This window comes from Felis catus, chromosome B2, assembly GCF_018350175.1.
Source record: "Felis catus isolate Fca126 chromosome B2, F.catus_Fca126_mat1.0, whole genome shotgun sequence".
Classification (NCBI taxonomy): Eukaryota; Metazoa; Chordata; class Mammalia; order Carnivora; family Felidae; genus Felis; species Felis catus.
In genome coordinates this window covers 87,127,130-87,140,796 of record NC_058372.1, presented here as the reverse complement: position 1 = coordinate 87,140,796, position 13,667 = coordinate 87,127,130, and the positions used below count along the sequence as shown (strand labels likewise).

Genomic DNA, 13,667 nt, shown 5'->3' with positions numbered 1-13,667 from the left:
AAAGCTCTTGGAAGAAAATGGTTTAAAAAATTGCTTTCATGTCTACACTGTAAGTAAAATCACTTGTCATAGCGAGTTGCAAAATGCAGACATTCATTCTGAAGCTGCCTGTTTCTCATTTGGATCTGACATATTAAAAAGCATATAATTAATGGTTGACATTAGTAATTAACATTAACTTTATGGTGCTTAATATGCCATCATTCATCCATCAAATAACCAGAAATGCATAATGTCTTGGCATAAAGGTTTTAATTATATAAAACGGTCCTTCAGTTTTCATATGATATAAACGTTAAAAGCCAAAAATGTATTCAAAGAAGATTTTTGTAAAGATTTGTTGGGCGTTAGCTATATTTTTATTTCTTTTTAGGAGTATGCATCAACAATTGCGTCAGGAACTTCAAAAGGAGAATGTGGACCTAACTGCACAGTCTTCATTATCGGCTAAAGAGCGCCACCTTGCTGCAGTTGCCAGTGCACTATGGAGACATTTCTTTTCATTTTTGAAGAGTCAGAGAATGTCACAGATAGTGCCTCTCTCAGAACTTGCGGACGCAGCTGCAGGTCAGCGTTGTTAATTTGCTAATTAGCTTCTCATTTTGCAGACTCTGTCAGTTTTTTCTTCTGTTTGCTTGGTAACAAACTCTTTTATTACAGTCTAATAAATACTTTGACAACCAGAAAGATAAAAAGAGTTTTATATTTTTAAATTAAGATCCTTTGGCTTGTTTTCTTCTTAGTAAAGGTAAAAATTAAGTGATTGTTTGCTAAAAATAAAATATAATTTTCGATCTTAAAAATATCGAATGTGCATAAATTTTTCTTATGCGTGCAATATCTGGAAAGAAAAGTAGCATTTGATTTCTTCTAGTTCAAGGACGTTATTTTCAAATTGTGTACGGAGATATCTAGATGTAACATGAAGTTACTTCTGTGAAGAGTAAAAGAATGTACTATGAATTCTACTTCACCAAGCAGAGATAAGAATAACCTCAAATGTATAGACTGTTATTGTTGTGACTTCTAGATTCTATTTTAGGTTGTAATTTTTAATTAATTTGACTCTTGGCCTAAGGTCATGTGCTTAGGCTTTAAGGGAATCTGAATCACATGACGTTGTAGACAAGAATTTGAGTATCTGAGCATATTTGCCATTTTCTAAGAAGAGATCATTATCTTTCTCAAAGGAATATTTCACGCAAAATATGTTAAGAAGTACTAGAATAGATGGAGATCAGTATAGCAACTACATGCCTTTAATTGCAATTTGTGTAAAGGTATATAATGCATTTCGATGTGATGTTTTTTAAGACCTAACACCTAAACCATGGTTTATTTTACCCTGGTGTGAATGACAGAAAGCTGAGCTAAAAGCACTACATAAAAGACTGAACGATATAAATTGTGAAAGATCTTGAATTCTACTAGCATTTCCATAATTAAAACATTACAATGACAGATTGAAGAACTGTGACAGGACACAGTTTTCCAGCTACCAGAATGTCTATGAAAATAAATATTGATATGTAATCAGTTTAACCAAAGCAGTCATTAGAAGCCAATATGACTTCTCTTTCTTGCATTCATCATCCCAACTCACAGTCAGTGAACAGAAATGATACCACACAAGTTTAATGAGCGCTGTCCTAGTTGCTAAAAATAAGTAAAAGTGTATACACACACACACACACACACACACATACTTATAGGGGTTTGTTTTGAAGTAAAGACTTGATAGGTTAGGAGAAAAAAAGTTTCCTGCATTAAAAACAACAGTCATCGAACACCCACATTTATTTTATGGTAATGCCATTGTGGAATTACCAATGGGAAAAGGACTGCAATTCCTTTTCTCACGTGTAAGTTACCTGTTCTCATTGAACTTCTAGTCTAGTGCAGGGGAGAGAACAATTAGTAAGTAAGCAAGATATGTAATAAAAGGTGATAATTGTTTCTGGAGAAAAATAAAAATATATCAGAGAGGATAGGGAATTCCAGAGGCAGATTGTAATTTTAAATAGAATTGTCAGGGAGGCTTGAGTAAGTACCATTGAAGCAAAGACCTGAAGGAAGTCAGAGACCAATGCTCTGCACACGAACAGAAGCAAGAGCATGTCTGGTGTGCTTGAGGAACCACAGAGAAGCCATAAAAGCTTGTGTGGCATAAGAAAGGAAGGGAGAGTCCAGATATATAACCAAAAGGTAGTGAAGAGCTGGCTTGTGTTCTGCCTTGTATGCAGTTGGAAAGACTCTCTGCTTTTACTCTGAGATTAGAAGCTTTTGAAAAAGTGTTGAGCAAAGCAGTGAGGAGCACCCTTCTGGCTACTAGACTGAGAGCCAACTATAGGGAGGCCAGTTAGCGAACCGTTGACAATTCGGAAATGAGCAGCTTGAGCTAACATGGTAGCAGTACAGGTGGTGAGAAGCGGTTGGATTTCCAGTCAGAAGGTACACAGAGTATTTTGAAGGTAGACCTGACAGAATTTCTAGGTGGGTATAATATGGTAAGCAGAATAAAGAGAGAATTCCTCATTTATGGAGGTGAGGAAAATTGTGACAGAAGCAGATTTTATGAGGGAAGACTAGGATTTTGATATTGGACTTTTTTTTTAGATACCCATGAAACTCTAAGAAAAGCAGGCACTTGGATAATAAGTGTTGGGTTCAGAGAAGAGGTTAAATTTGGGAACTGTGTATAGTCATTAAAGCTGTGAACTGGATGAGATCATCGATAGAGTAAGTTTGGTGAAGAGAGAAGCATGAGGACTGGGCTCCAGGATACTCCCATGTTCAGATTTGTGGGATAAAAAGGAACCAAGAGAGGAGACTGCAAAGGAATGCCAGTGAAGCAACAGGAAAACCAAGTGTGTTGCCCTGGAAATCAAATGACAGGATTTCAAGGAAGAGGAAGTCATCAACTGCTCAAATGCTATTAATGGATCAAAAAAGATGAAGCCTGAGATTGGGCACTGGATTTAGCAAGAGGGAAGGTCAGTGGTCACCCTGAAAAGGAGTTTTGGTATAGTGCTAGAAACAAAGTCCTGATTAAAGGTGATTTAGGAGAAAATGTGAGAAGATGAATTACAGACTGCAAATATGGATATATCTTTTTGAGTATCACTGTTTAAGAGAAGTAGAAAAATGGAGATGTTAGCTAGAGGGAGGTGTGGGTCAAAGAGATTTTTTTTTTAATAACATGGGCGAAATTTCAGCATATTTATAATCCTGACATGAATGTTTGGAGTAAAGGAAAACTTAATGATGCATGGTAGTCACTTGTGGTTTAATGTCTAAGAGAAATAGGATCCTATAAAAGACTTGGCCTCAGATGATCTGTAGGAGCAGAAGAGAAGGCAGAGTAAATGGGCCCAGAGGCACCTGGGTGGCTCAGATGATTAAGTGACCGACTCTTGATTTTGGCTCAGGTCATGACCTCACAGTTGGTGAGTTCGAGCCCTGTGTCACGTTCCACACGCTGACAGTGTGGAGCCTGCTTGGGATTCTGTGCAGTGATCATAAAGGTCTCCAAGAGTGGGTCTAGAATAATCTATTTCATCATTATCATTGTGGAATCTATAATGGCTTCTTCAGATTCCAAATTCTACACCTGATGTTTCTGCTAATGTGCCCAGTGTATGTGCATTCTATAAATAAATAAACAAACAAACAAACTTAAAAAAGGGGGGGGGGGTCCAAGAACAGGCAGCTAGGTAGATGTGCCAGGAGCTTGTGGTAATTCTCGGCTGATGTTTCTCATTTCTTTGTGAAGTAGTAAGTAAGGCCGTTAGCTGAAAGTGGGGATGGGGAGGAGGTGCTGGCTAACGACAGAGAGAGGGAAGAAGGTATGCAGTAGCCCTCCAGGAGAGTAAAAGTCTGAATGGACTGGAGTAATGTATTAGGAATGCTGGCCAGCTCTAAGGTCTAACTTAAAGTTTATAGTCCTAAATTTAAAGTGAGATCAGTCAGTAGGATTCCTTGCCAGCCATTTATACTGGAGCAGGTACATAGCAAGAGAAGGCCAAGAGTTGGAATTAAACATTTGCTTTTTCCAGAGAAATACAATGAATCAAGTAAGAAGCAAGGGAGTGGACAGTACACAAAACTAGCGTAACAGTGGACCGTGCAATAAAGCTGCCTAAAAAAGGAAAGAAGGCATGAAGGCAGGGAGGGACAGGGAAAAAGTTGTCAGATCAATGAATTGTAGGTCTTGGTGGAATCAGATAGTTGTTGGGAGTTGGAGACCTAGAGACAAGAGAGTTGGAAAACCCCTCCAATTGGGTGGAGGTGCCAGAAAGCGGGAGAGAATGTACTTATTGCTAATGCCAAAGTCTCACAGTATCAGCATGGGAGTAAATGGCTGAAATAGAGTGGAAGATAGATTCGCTGAGGAGGGGAGTTCAAGAAACTGATAGGCCAGGATATCGGAAGAAAAGCCATCCAGGATTATGACAGGAGCACTGCTAGAGAGGATGTGGTTAGTGAGCTATAGTCTTAAAGGAATGAGGGGAGATGAACAAGGAAACACTAGGCGAATGCAACAAGGAGAATTAGTGACTGGTGTCTGATGACATGAGAGTCAAAGCTGGAGGTTTTCAAGAGGAGGAAGGGGAGAATGGTCTAGAAGCAGCCTCGGGACCAAGGCGCAAACTCCGCTATCTGTAGGTCAAGTGTAGGAGAGAAGTGGGAGAATACACAGCCACAGCTTGAGGGAGGTACGGAGGAGCCAGTGCTTCATAAGCAGTCTATTGACAAACATAAATTAATATAATACAAATTAAGTTGGGGATTCCCAGGAAATCACAAAATAAAGTATATTTGTTTAATGTGGCTAACTAGGGAATTCTAGTTCCTAGGCTTAGTAGGTTCTGAAGAAAGTGGAGTGTCACTGATTACTAGGAAATTACCATTTAATGGAAGACTATCCATTGTCTGAGACCAAAGTCTTCTCTGTGGCAGGTGGCAAGTACATTAGCTTGATTGGAGAGAAATAGATGCTAGAAATATTTTTTTTAATGGGTTTTTTGAGGGGCGCTTGGATGGCTCAGTCGGTTAAGCGTCAGACTTCAGCTCGGGTCATGATCTCACAGTCTGTGAGTTCAAGCCCTGCATTGGGCTCTGTGCTGACAGCTCAGAGCCTGAAGTCTGCTTTGGATTCTTTGTCTCCTTCTCTGCCCCTCCCCCACTCATGTTCGCTCACACGCGCGTGCACACACTCTCAAAAATTAAACATTTAAAAACTTTTTAAAAATAAAAATAAATGGGATTTTTCAATGAGGGGGTACAAACATCAGATGTAGAATTTGAAATTTGAGGAAGCCATTATAGATTCCATGATGATAATGCTGAAATAGATTATTCTAGACCCATTCTTGGAGATTATATAATCACTACGGAAATTTCTTTGGCAACATGAATATAGTTCAGTTTTTGCTTTTTGTTCTGCATTTCTACATGTGACATTTTATTATTGAGTGAATTCTTTTTATCACTATTGATGTAATTTGGGGAGGGGAAATAGTTTTTAAAAATTCCTTACTATAAGGGTGCCCAGGTGGCTCAGTTGGTTGAGCATTCGACTCTTGATTTTGGCTCAGTTCATGATCCCAGGGTCATGGGATCGAGCCCCATATCCATGCTCAGCACGGAGCTTGCTTAAGATCCTCTCCTTCTGTCTCTCTCTCTCTCTCTCTCCCTCTCTCTCTACACTCCCCACCCCACACTCAAGAGTACACATGTGCTCTCTCTCTGTCAAAAAAAAATTTTAATTTTTTTTAAAGAAAAAAATTCCTCACCATAAATTTTTCTCATTTTAAATCTAGATTTTACTTTGCTAGCATTGGACATGCCCAGCACAGCTCCATCAGATCTTCAGCCTCAGCCAGTTATATCAATAATACAGCTTTTTGGTTGGGATGATATCATCTGGCCCCAGGTTGTAGCAAGATATTTAAGTCATTGCCTACAAAATAGGTAAGTGACTTGATTTCAGGTATGCACATGTATAGAAACTCATGATAGATCAGTATACTAGGAAAGTAAGAATTTTCACAAATAAAAACTGATCTTCGTACATATACTGACACTTTGGTGGTTTTTGCTTTTGGATGTATCAGCATTTGACAGTGGCAGTAGCCTGCCTTAAAAATAAATAAATAAATAAAAATAAACATAAAACTTGCTGCTTAAAAGCTTTTTTTTAAAACTGTTTTTGTAGGACTACCTTTATTTCATCTTGAAATTACTTTTCTATATTCACCTTTGTGAAAGAAATTATGTAATTAATATTGCTGGTTCTGTAAAATACAAGTATATTGTATTTTTAGGTGTAATGATAGCTTTCCCTTTCACAGCTAGATTTTTAGACTCAACTCTTGTACAATTAGGAACACAACACTTCATCACCCTGAACCCTGGTTTCCTTATCTGTATCTCCTGTTGCATTATATAACAGATCTGAGGAACTCCAGTAGGAAAAACATATAGTAAATGAAGTTACAATAGAAATAGTGTAATCGGGAAGATTTGAAAAAGAATAGTAAGATGAGGGAAAATAAATGCACAAACCTGGGAGACCACTGTAGTTCCTGTCCAGATGAAGAGGGATGCGGTCAGTGAGGTATTCGCATAAGGGAGTCCACTAAGCAGTCAGTAAGCCATCTTCTCATTGGCTTTAAGTCATGAAGTAAGGGAGCTCAACTTTGATTGGATTACTTTTAGTCTCTTCTAGCTTGCTAATTCTATAATAACAAACAGTATTTATTAAATACTTCTGCTGAAACTGTCTGGAATAAGTTTAGTTTAAAAAATAGTATTTGATATATTTGTAACAGTTGAAGAAACTGAAATGCAAAGGTGTTAAAGAACTTTGGAAAGGTTGTATAGGTCATAAATGACAAACCTTAGTTCTTCGGCACTGTGTACTCTTTGGGACGTCTTCTGTTCAGATTTTTCAAAGCAATATTTTTAGAGTTATGACTTACATGTATTTTTCAAATTTCTGACTTTACCTAGCACTTCATAGTTAGGCTAAGACCACCCTCATCCTTTCTACCCCCCAGTTATAAAATGGTTAAGTATCAGATTTAGCCAGGTTTTTGGCTTCACAGAAAGATATTTGGTTTTATTTTTTTTCTGTCAGATGTTACTTTGTAATTCTTCAATAATGACCGCCTATGGAGTGGTATAGCAGGAAAGAAAGGGATGGGTATGGAATTGGTTAGAAGACTCACACAGAAATCTTTGTCATTAACTCTTTTCTTACATAAATGGTCATGACCACTTCTTTTTATTTACTCTAAGGGCCACTGTTTTTTTTTTTTTCTACTTGCCACTTCCTTTATTATGTCACCTAGCTACTTATAAGCCCCTTTCTAGATTTTCCCATTTTAACCTTATTCTCCTTACCTCTTGCCCTTGGCATAAACCTACACATTTGCCCTCAGTGGAAAAAGGAAATTAAAAATTAGAACCGTCAGGGGCGCCTGCGTGGCTCAGTTGGTTGAGCGTCCGACTTCAGCTCTCTGCCCTGCCCCCACTCATGCTTGCACTCGCATGCTCTCTTTCTCTCAAAAATAAATAAATATTAAAAATTAGAACTGCTATAGATGAAAGCAAAAATTTTTTACATAAAATACCCTTTTTTGTGTATCTCTAGTGTTTATTTTCAGCAGTGTATATCTGAATTAATGTGTGTGTCTATAAAACAAGCCAAGAAGTGGGGTGTGTTAGAATTTGTCCTTTATTTCTTAATCTCTATACTCAGGGAATATATTGTAAGGTTTTGGTTTTGGTTTTGGTTTTAATATCTATCAACTTGTTTTTACAGCATGTTATGTGAAGCACTTTCTCATTCAGGCTGTGTATCTTTCCAAGCCTTAACTGTAAGATCATGGATTCGTTGCATTTTGCAAATGTATATAAAAAACTTCTATGTGCCTGATGATTTGTTCATTGATATAAATCCTGGACAGGCAGTTGGTAAGTATTTCAGGCATTTTACTTTCTAGATAGCTAAATAATGTTTAAAATGTCCTATTTTGTTACACAAATTAATAGAAAAAGATGAAAAATATATTTGTTATATAAAATGTTTGTGTATATATATACATGTTTTGTGTGTGTGTGTGTGTGTGTGTGTGTGTGTGTGTGTGTACATTTTCTTTTGCAGCCTGTTTCTTTTTCCTGATATTTCCCTGTTATATATGACAAATTTCTCTCCTATAAAGATAAAAGAACTTGTTTCCTTGGAAGCCAGGAACAAAAACTTGCTCTTAGGTGACAAGCTATCTTTTTACCTTGAAGAAACAAATCACAAAAAAAAGGTGGAACTGTAAAGCAAATAACCAGATATCACACTGTTAACACCCTAAAAAGAAAAGTATCTAATTGTGAATACTTCTCTCCTATTTTATATTAGATATTTTACCTCTCCTCTGCTTTACTATTATTATTCACAGACTGATACTTATACTTTATTATTGTTTTTTTAAATATCCATTCAGTTCTGGTTGCCCACAGGACATTCCTTTTCCGAAAGCTATTCTTCATGGCCATTTGTAAATCATACAAAGTTTGGACTGAAAAAAATGCCCTAAATTCATTGTGATACCTTATTGCATCAATCGGCTTGACATGAAAAAATTTCGGGGCTTGTGTATTCACAAGTATATGTTTTTTTGGTTTTAAATAAAACTTTTCCTTAGAGACTTAATTGAAAGTTTTTAATTATGTGGAAATTTGAATTTTATTTTAAAAAGAATGTTATACGTGAATGCTGCATTCCTTACTCTCATCTATGTAACATAAATTTATATAATAAATCTATGAATATTATTATATTATTTTTATCTTAACAGAAAAAGAGTACTTGGGACAGTTGGCTGAACTGACAAGGTTGCTATTTAAACTCTCAGAAGTAAAGAATATTTTTTCAAAGGCTCAAGTTGAATATTTATCCAGTCCAGAAGACCCTACAAAAGCACTTATTCTATTTTTTGAGGTATTTTTCATGTATTAGTGTAATTGTCCAGATGAATTATAATTATTTTTCACAAAAACTTGAAGTGTTTATGAAATTTGTGTATAAAATGAATTATTTTAAATGAATCATATTATTGGTTGCCTGCTATTATAAAATTAAGGAGGAATAAAAATGTGAATCAGTGATTTAGTACAATTACAGAATATATTTGTTGAGGACAATTATATTAAGGACAGCAAAAGAAGTACATTTAATGAAAAGTAAGTGACTAAGGAATGCTACATAAAAGCCTCACACTGAGGCTTGTGTCAATTGTAGGAATATCTTATTGCTGAAGTTCCTAGGTAGCAATATTCTCCAGATTCTTGGGAACTAGATTTCCTTATACAGGGTCCATAATAGTTCTAACTTAATGTTTACCACCCTGTAGCAAATAGTAAATTTTACAGTAAAATTTTATTGTAGTTAGCATAAACACTAAGTGCTTCATATCATTATGGTTGGGGCCTTAAAATCCAATCATTTGTTTTAGCTTTGTCTCCATAATAAATAGTCCCTTTCAGCATTTGACTTTTATTTATTAATTTTGTAGGAATTTATATTATGTGATAGTCTTTGCTTTGCATCCTTGCTGAAGCTGTTCATGTGTTTGGATTAGTGGTTTTGTAAGCTATTCACAATAAAAGTTGGTTTATTTTCCCACAGAGCGGTTGGCATTAACTGCAATGAAAATAAATACAGCTATAAGCTATTGCCACAAATGTGAATTCTTCCACTGGTTTCTATTAAGTTAAAGTACAATTGTATGACAATTAGTGATACCATATAAATCCTAAAAATATTTAGTAATAGTTCATGCAGATATGAAATGGCCATTTCTTTTGAGCCTTTTATTTAGTTGTTGATCGGATCTTCACTTGTACTTAAACACCTATCCTAGGAACCATACAGGATCAGAAAGGGAGGTAGAGGTCATGTACTTCACTAATAGTTTCCAAAGAGTCTTCTAATTTCATCCCGTCCAATTAATTGTTCTTTCATCACTCAGTAAATAATAATTGTTTGCTAAATGCTAGATAGTATTATGCCAGGATTTCTTAGGGGTTTGAAAAAACAAAAGAAGTAGTCCTTGATCTTAACTTTTTACTTGTCTGAGAATACAGGATAAACACAAAGGTTAAAATAGTAAGACAGTGTATGTGAAGTGTCAGTTTATAGATCATTCAGTAGGTTAATAATTCAGAGCATCTTGGTCTAAGAAGTTTGGATTTTCTCCTGTGAACAGTATGAAGGCTTTATACATTTTTTTTTAAACTTTTTTTTTTTCAACGTTTATTTATTTTTGGGACAGAGAGAGACAGAGCATGAACGGGCAAGGGGCAGAGAGAGAGGGAGACACAGATTCGGAAACAGGCTCCAGGCTCTGAGCCATCTGCCCAGAGCCCAACGCGGGGCTCGAACTCACGGACCGCGAGATCGTGACCTGGCTGAAGTCGGATGCTTAACCGACTGCGCCACCCAGGTGCCCCAGGGCTTTATACATTTTTAAGTAGGTCTGATTTGATCAAATGACTTTTTAAGAAAATTAGTTAACAGTAGATTAGAGTGAAGGTGTTGGCCAGAAACTAGCTGATTTAGAAGGAAGTAAAAACTGAATTATGAAATTTTGAAGGGATGTGAAAGAAATACTGTGTTTAACTAAAAGAATGATGATACCTTAAGGAGAAATAGGAGCACATGACTTAGGGTGAGGGAGAAGTAGGTGAGGAGTTCAGTTTTAATTAGTTTGAGATTGGTGTAAGGTGTCACCAAGATCATTCCCGTGTACTATGTGATTCTCTGGGAGGACTCAGAGCTCAGCATATAGTTGTACTCACAGCTGTGATTTATTACAATGAAAGAATTCAAAGTTCAGTCAGCATGGGGTGAAGTCTGGAGACACCAGGCAGTTTCCAAGGGTCCTCTCCCAGATGTTGCACTGGACATACTTAATTCTTCCAACTAGGAATTGTGACAACACATCTGAAATGCTGTCTGCTGTCTGCCCGAGGGTTTTCACATAGGCCCCCTTTGCCTAGCACTTAGAAAATTCCAGACTCCCAGAAGAGAGGCAGATATTCAGTGTAAACTATATTGTTTGCACAGACAGTTTAGGTTGAGTGAGCCATACTTACCGGGAAATGGTGGGAAAGACCTAAGTTCCCAATCACCAACCAAGGGCCAAACTTAAAAATACACCTTTTTAAAGATAGCAGTCTATGGCCTACCATGTTAACTCTTTCTTACATAGAAATGATAGTATGACAAGTAAATAGAGTCAAAGAAATCCCTGAGATAGTCTGAGAAATACATACGTCTCATAGTCCTGGGAGGTTAAGGCTAAACGCAGAGAAATACTGAGATCTAGATCAGTGGTTCTCAAAATTGTGTTTCATAGGCATCTGAGGGTTGCTGATACCTTTTCAGGAATTTTAAAGCTCAAAAGTGTATTGACATTTGCACAAACGGTGCAGAAACTTTAGCACAAATCAACACCATGGCCCAGTGTTATATTGGTGGTCATAATTTTCACTGCCACACAATCACAAGAGAAAAAAAAAAAAGAACCCAGTCTCACTTAAGAATATTCTTAATGAAACAGTAAATTATTAAATTTATTAAATGTTGACCTTTGAGTACATGTCTGTAATGTCCTATGAATGACAATGGAAAGCGCACTTAAAAGCACACCTGCTTCAAGTGAGGTGGTTGTCCAAAAACAACACTTTATGTAATAATTTGAGTTACAAGCTGACCTGACTGCTTTGATCTTGAAAGAACAACTAACAAAGTATGGTTGTTCAGACTTGGGTATTTGGCAGACATTTGCTCAGAAATGTGTGAAATGAGTATCACTTCAAAGAAAACAACTGACGGTGTTTGTTGCTAATAACACAATTTGAGCTTTTAAGAAAATTAGAATTTTGGAAAACAAGCATTTGCCATTAGCTTGAGAGCTTCATGATAATGAAAGACTTTTCTGATGACATTGGTGGTGGTATTAACAAATAGGATTTTTTTTAGTGGATAAGTGAAATGTGTCAACATTGGCAAGCTAACTCAGTGAACTAGAATTTTCCAAATGACCAGTACAGGCTTTTTAAAAGCATGCAGGAGTATTAAACATTCATTAAGGAAGCAAAATAGAGCAGTGGCTTTTAATGCAGAAGAGTACAGAATATTTGTTGACACGGTTTTGAGTTCCATAATACAATTAACCTTTAAGAAATATCACTTGTCAAGTTTTGGTGTAATATCAAAGAGGGATTCCCATAGTTACCTGAAATGTCTATTAAAATAACTTATTTCTCTTCCAGTTACATGTATTTGTGAGATTGAATTGTTTTCATCTGTAGCATATTACAACAAATTGTGTGTAGGGACAAATATGAGAATCTAGCTGTCTTCTGTTAAGCCAGAACTTAAAGAGTTTTGCAGAAATGTAAAAATTGTCACTTTTCACTAATTTTTTTTGTTTTGAAAAATAAAGTTCTTTTCCATAAAAACATTTTACTCTGTTAATGTATAATGCTTATTATTTTTACTTTTTTGAGTTTATTTACTTATTTTGAGAGAGACAGAGGGAAAGAGAGCACGCATGAACAGGAGAGGGACAGAGAGAGAGGAAAAGAGAGAATCCCAAGCAGGCTCTGTGCTGTCAGCACAGAGCCCAGTGCAGGGCTCGAACTCAACGAAGTGTGAAATCATGACCTGAGTCAAAAGCAAGAGCTGGATGCTTAACCAACTGAGCCACCCAGATGCCCCATATAATGCTTCTTATTTTTAAGTGAACTAGTACATAATTTAAATTTTCTCTTTTTTTTATATGGTAAATATCAATAGATATAGCTCAAATAATAGTAAGCACCTTAAGATCCCAACTTTTAAGCATACGAAAGGGAACTGAGAAGTTTGAGAACTTCTGGTCTAGGAAAAGAAATGTAGAGAACCAAGGACAGAAAGCTAAATAAAAATGAAAGGTTCATCAAGAATATCTTTTGTTTTCATCTGTCAGTCACTCCAGTTCACTAGATTCCTTCTTTTCCTACATTCTACATTTTGTTATCAACTTGACTAACTGTAATATCCCATTGAATAACTTATCCTAATCCCTCATTTCAAAACTCCACAAGTCTTTAGTGATCTTCACTTCTGCTCTGCTTCATCTGCCCACTCCCATGACTAAACCTTGAGCTATGGCATCATTGGATTATCTGAGAACTCTTTGATGATCACCACCTGTGCCTCCAGACCTCCAAGTGACCTTCCACTTCCTTTTCTCCAAGTGCAACATCCTCTCACGGTCTCACTTCTTCCCCATCCGTCTTAATTAGACCCCTTGGTGGCCTTACTGCAGGTATACGCTTATCATCATCCTTTCAGTCTTCCATCTTTGGTCTTTTGGTTACACCTACAAACCCTCAACCTTGGATTAGTGCAACCATTTGCTTTCTCTCCTTTGTCTTATCTGCTGAGAGCTGCAGGAGAAAAATCATGTAACTGTATTGGTGCCATTGTGTCCGATTTAGGTCATTGAAATCCACTCTAAGTCGCCAATAATGGTTTGAAAACTGCTACTCTTCTCAAACCTTCTAACCTGTCTGTAGCCAGTCTTCTCTTGATTCTTTTTGTGACTTGTCACCTC

General features: G+C 36.7%; 1 protein-coding gene across 2 annotated transcripts in view; it reads left to right on the top strand.

Annotated features, from left to right (window-relative positions):
- MMS22L (MMS22 like, DNA repair protein) overlaps positions 1 to 13,667 on the top strand; it is a 131,059-nt gene that overhangs the window by 88,657 nt on the left and 28,735 nt on the right. For both annotated transcript variants that reach the window (XM_023254186.2, XM_045057863.1), the window contains exons 15-18: positions 374 to 567; positions 5,823 to 5,973; positions 7,829 to 7,980; positions 8,859 to 9,001. In XM_023254186.2, coding sequence (XP_023109954.2) covers positions 374 to 567; positions 5,823 to 5,973; positions 7,829 to 7,980; positions 8,859 to 9,001 — 640 coding nt within the window. The remainder of the gene's footprint in view (positions 1 to 373; positions 568 to 5,822; positions 5,974 to 7,828; positions 7,981 to 8,858; positions 9,002 to 13,667) is intronic.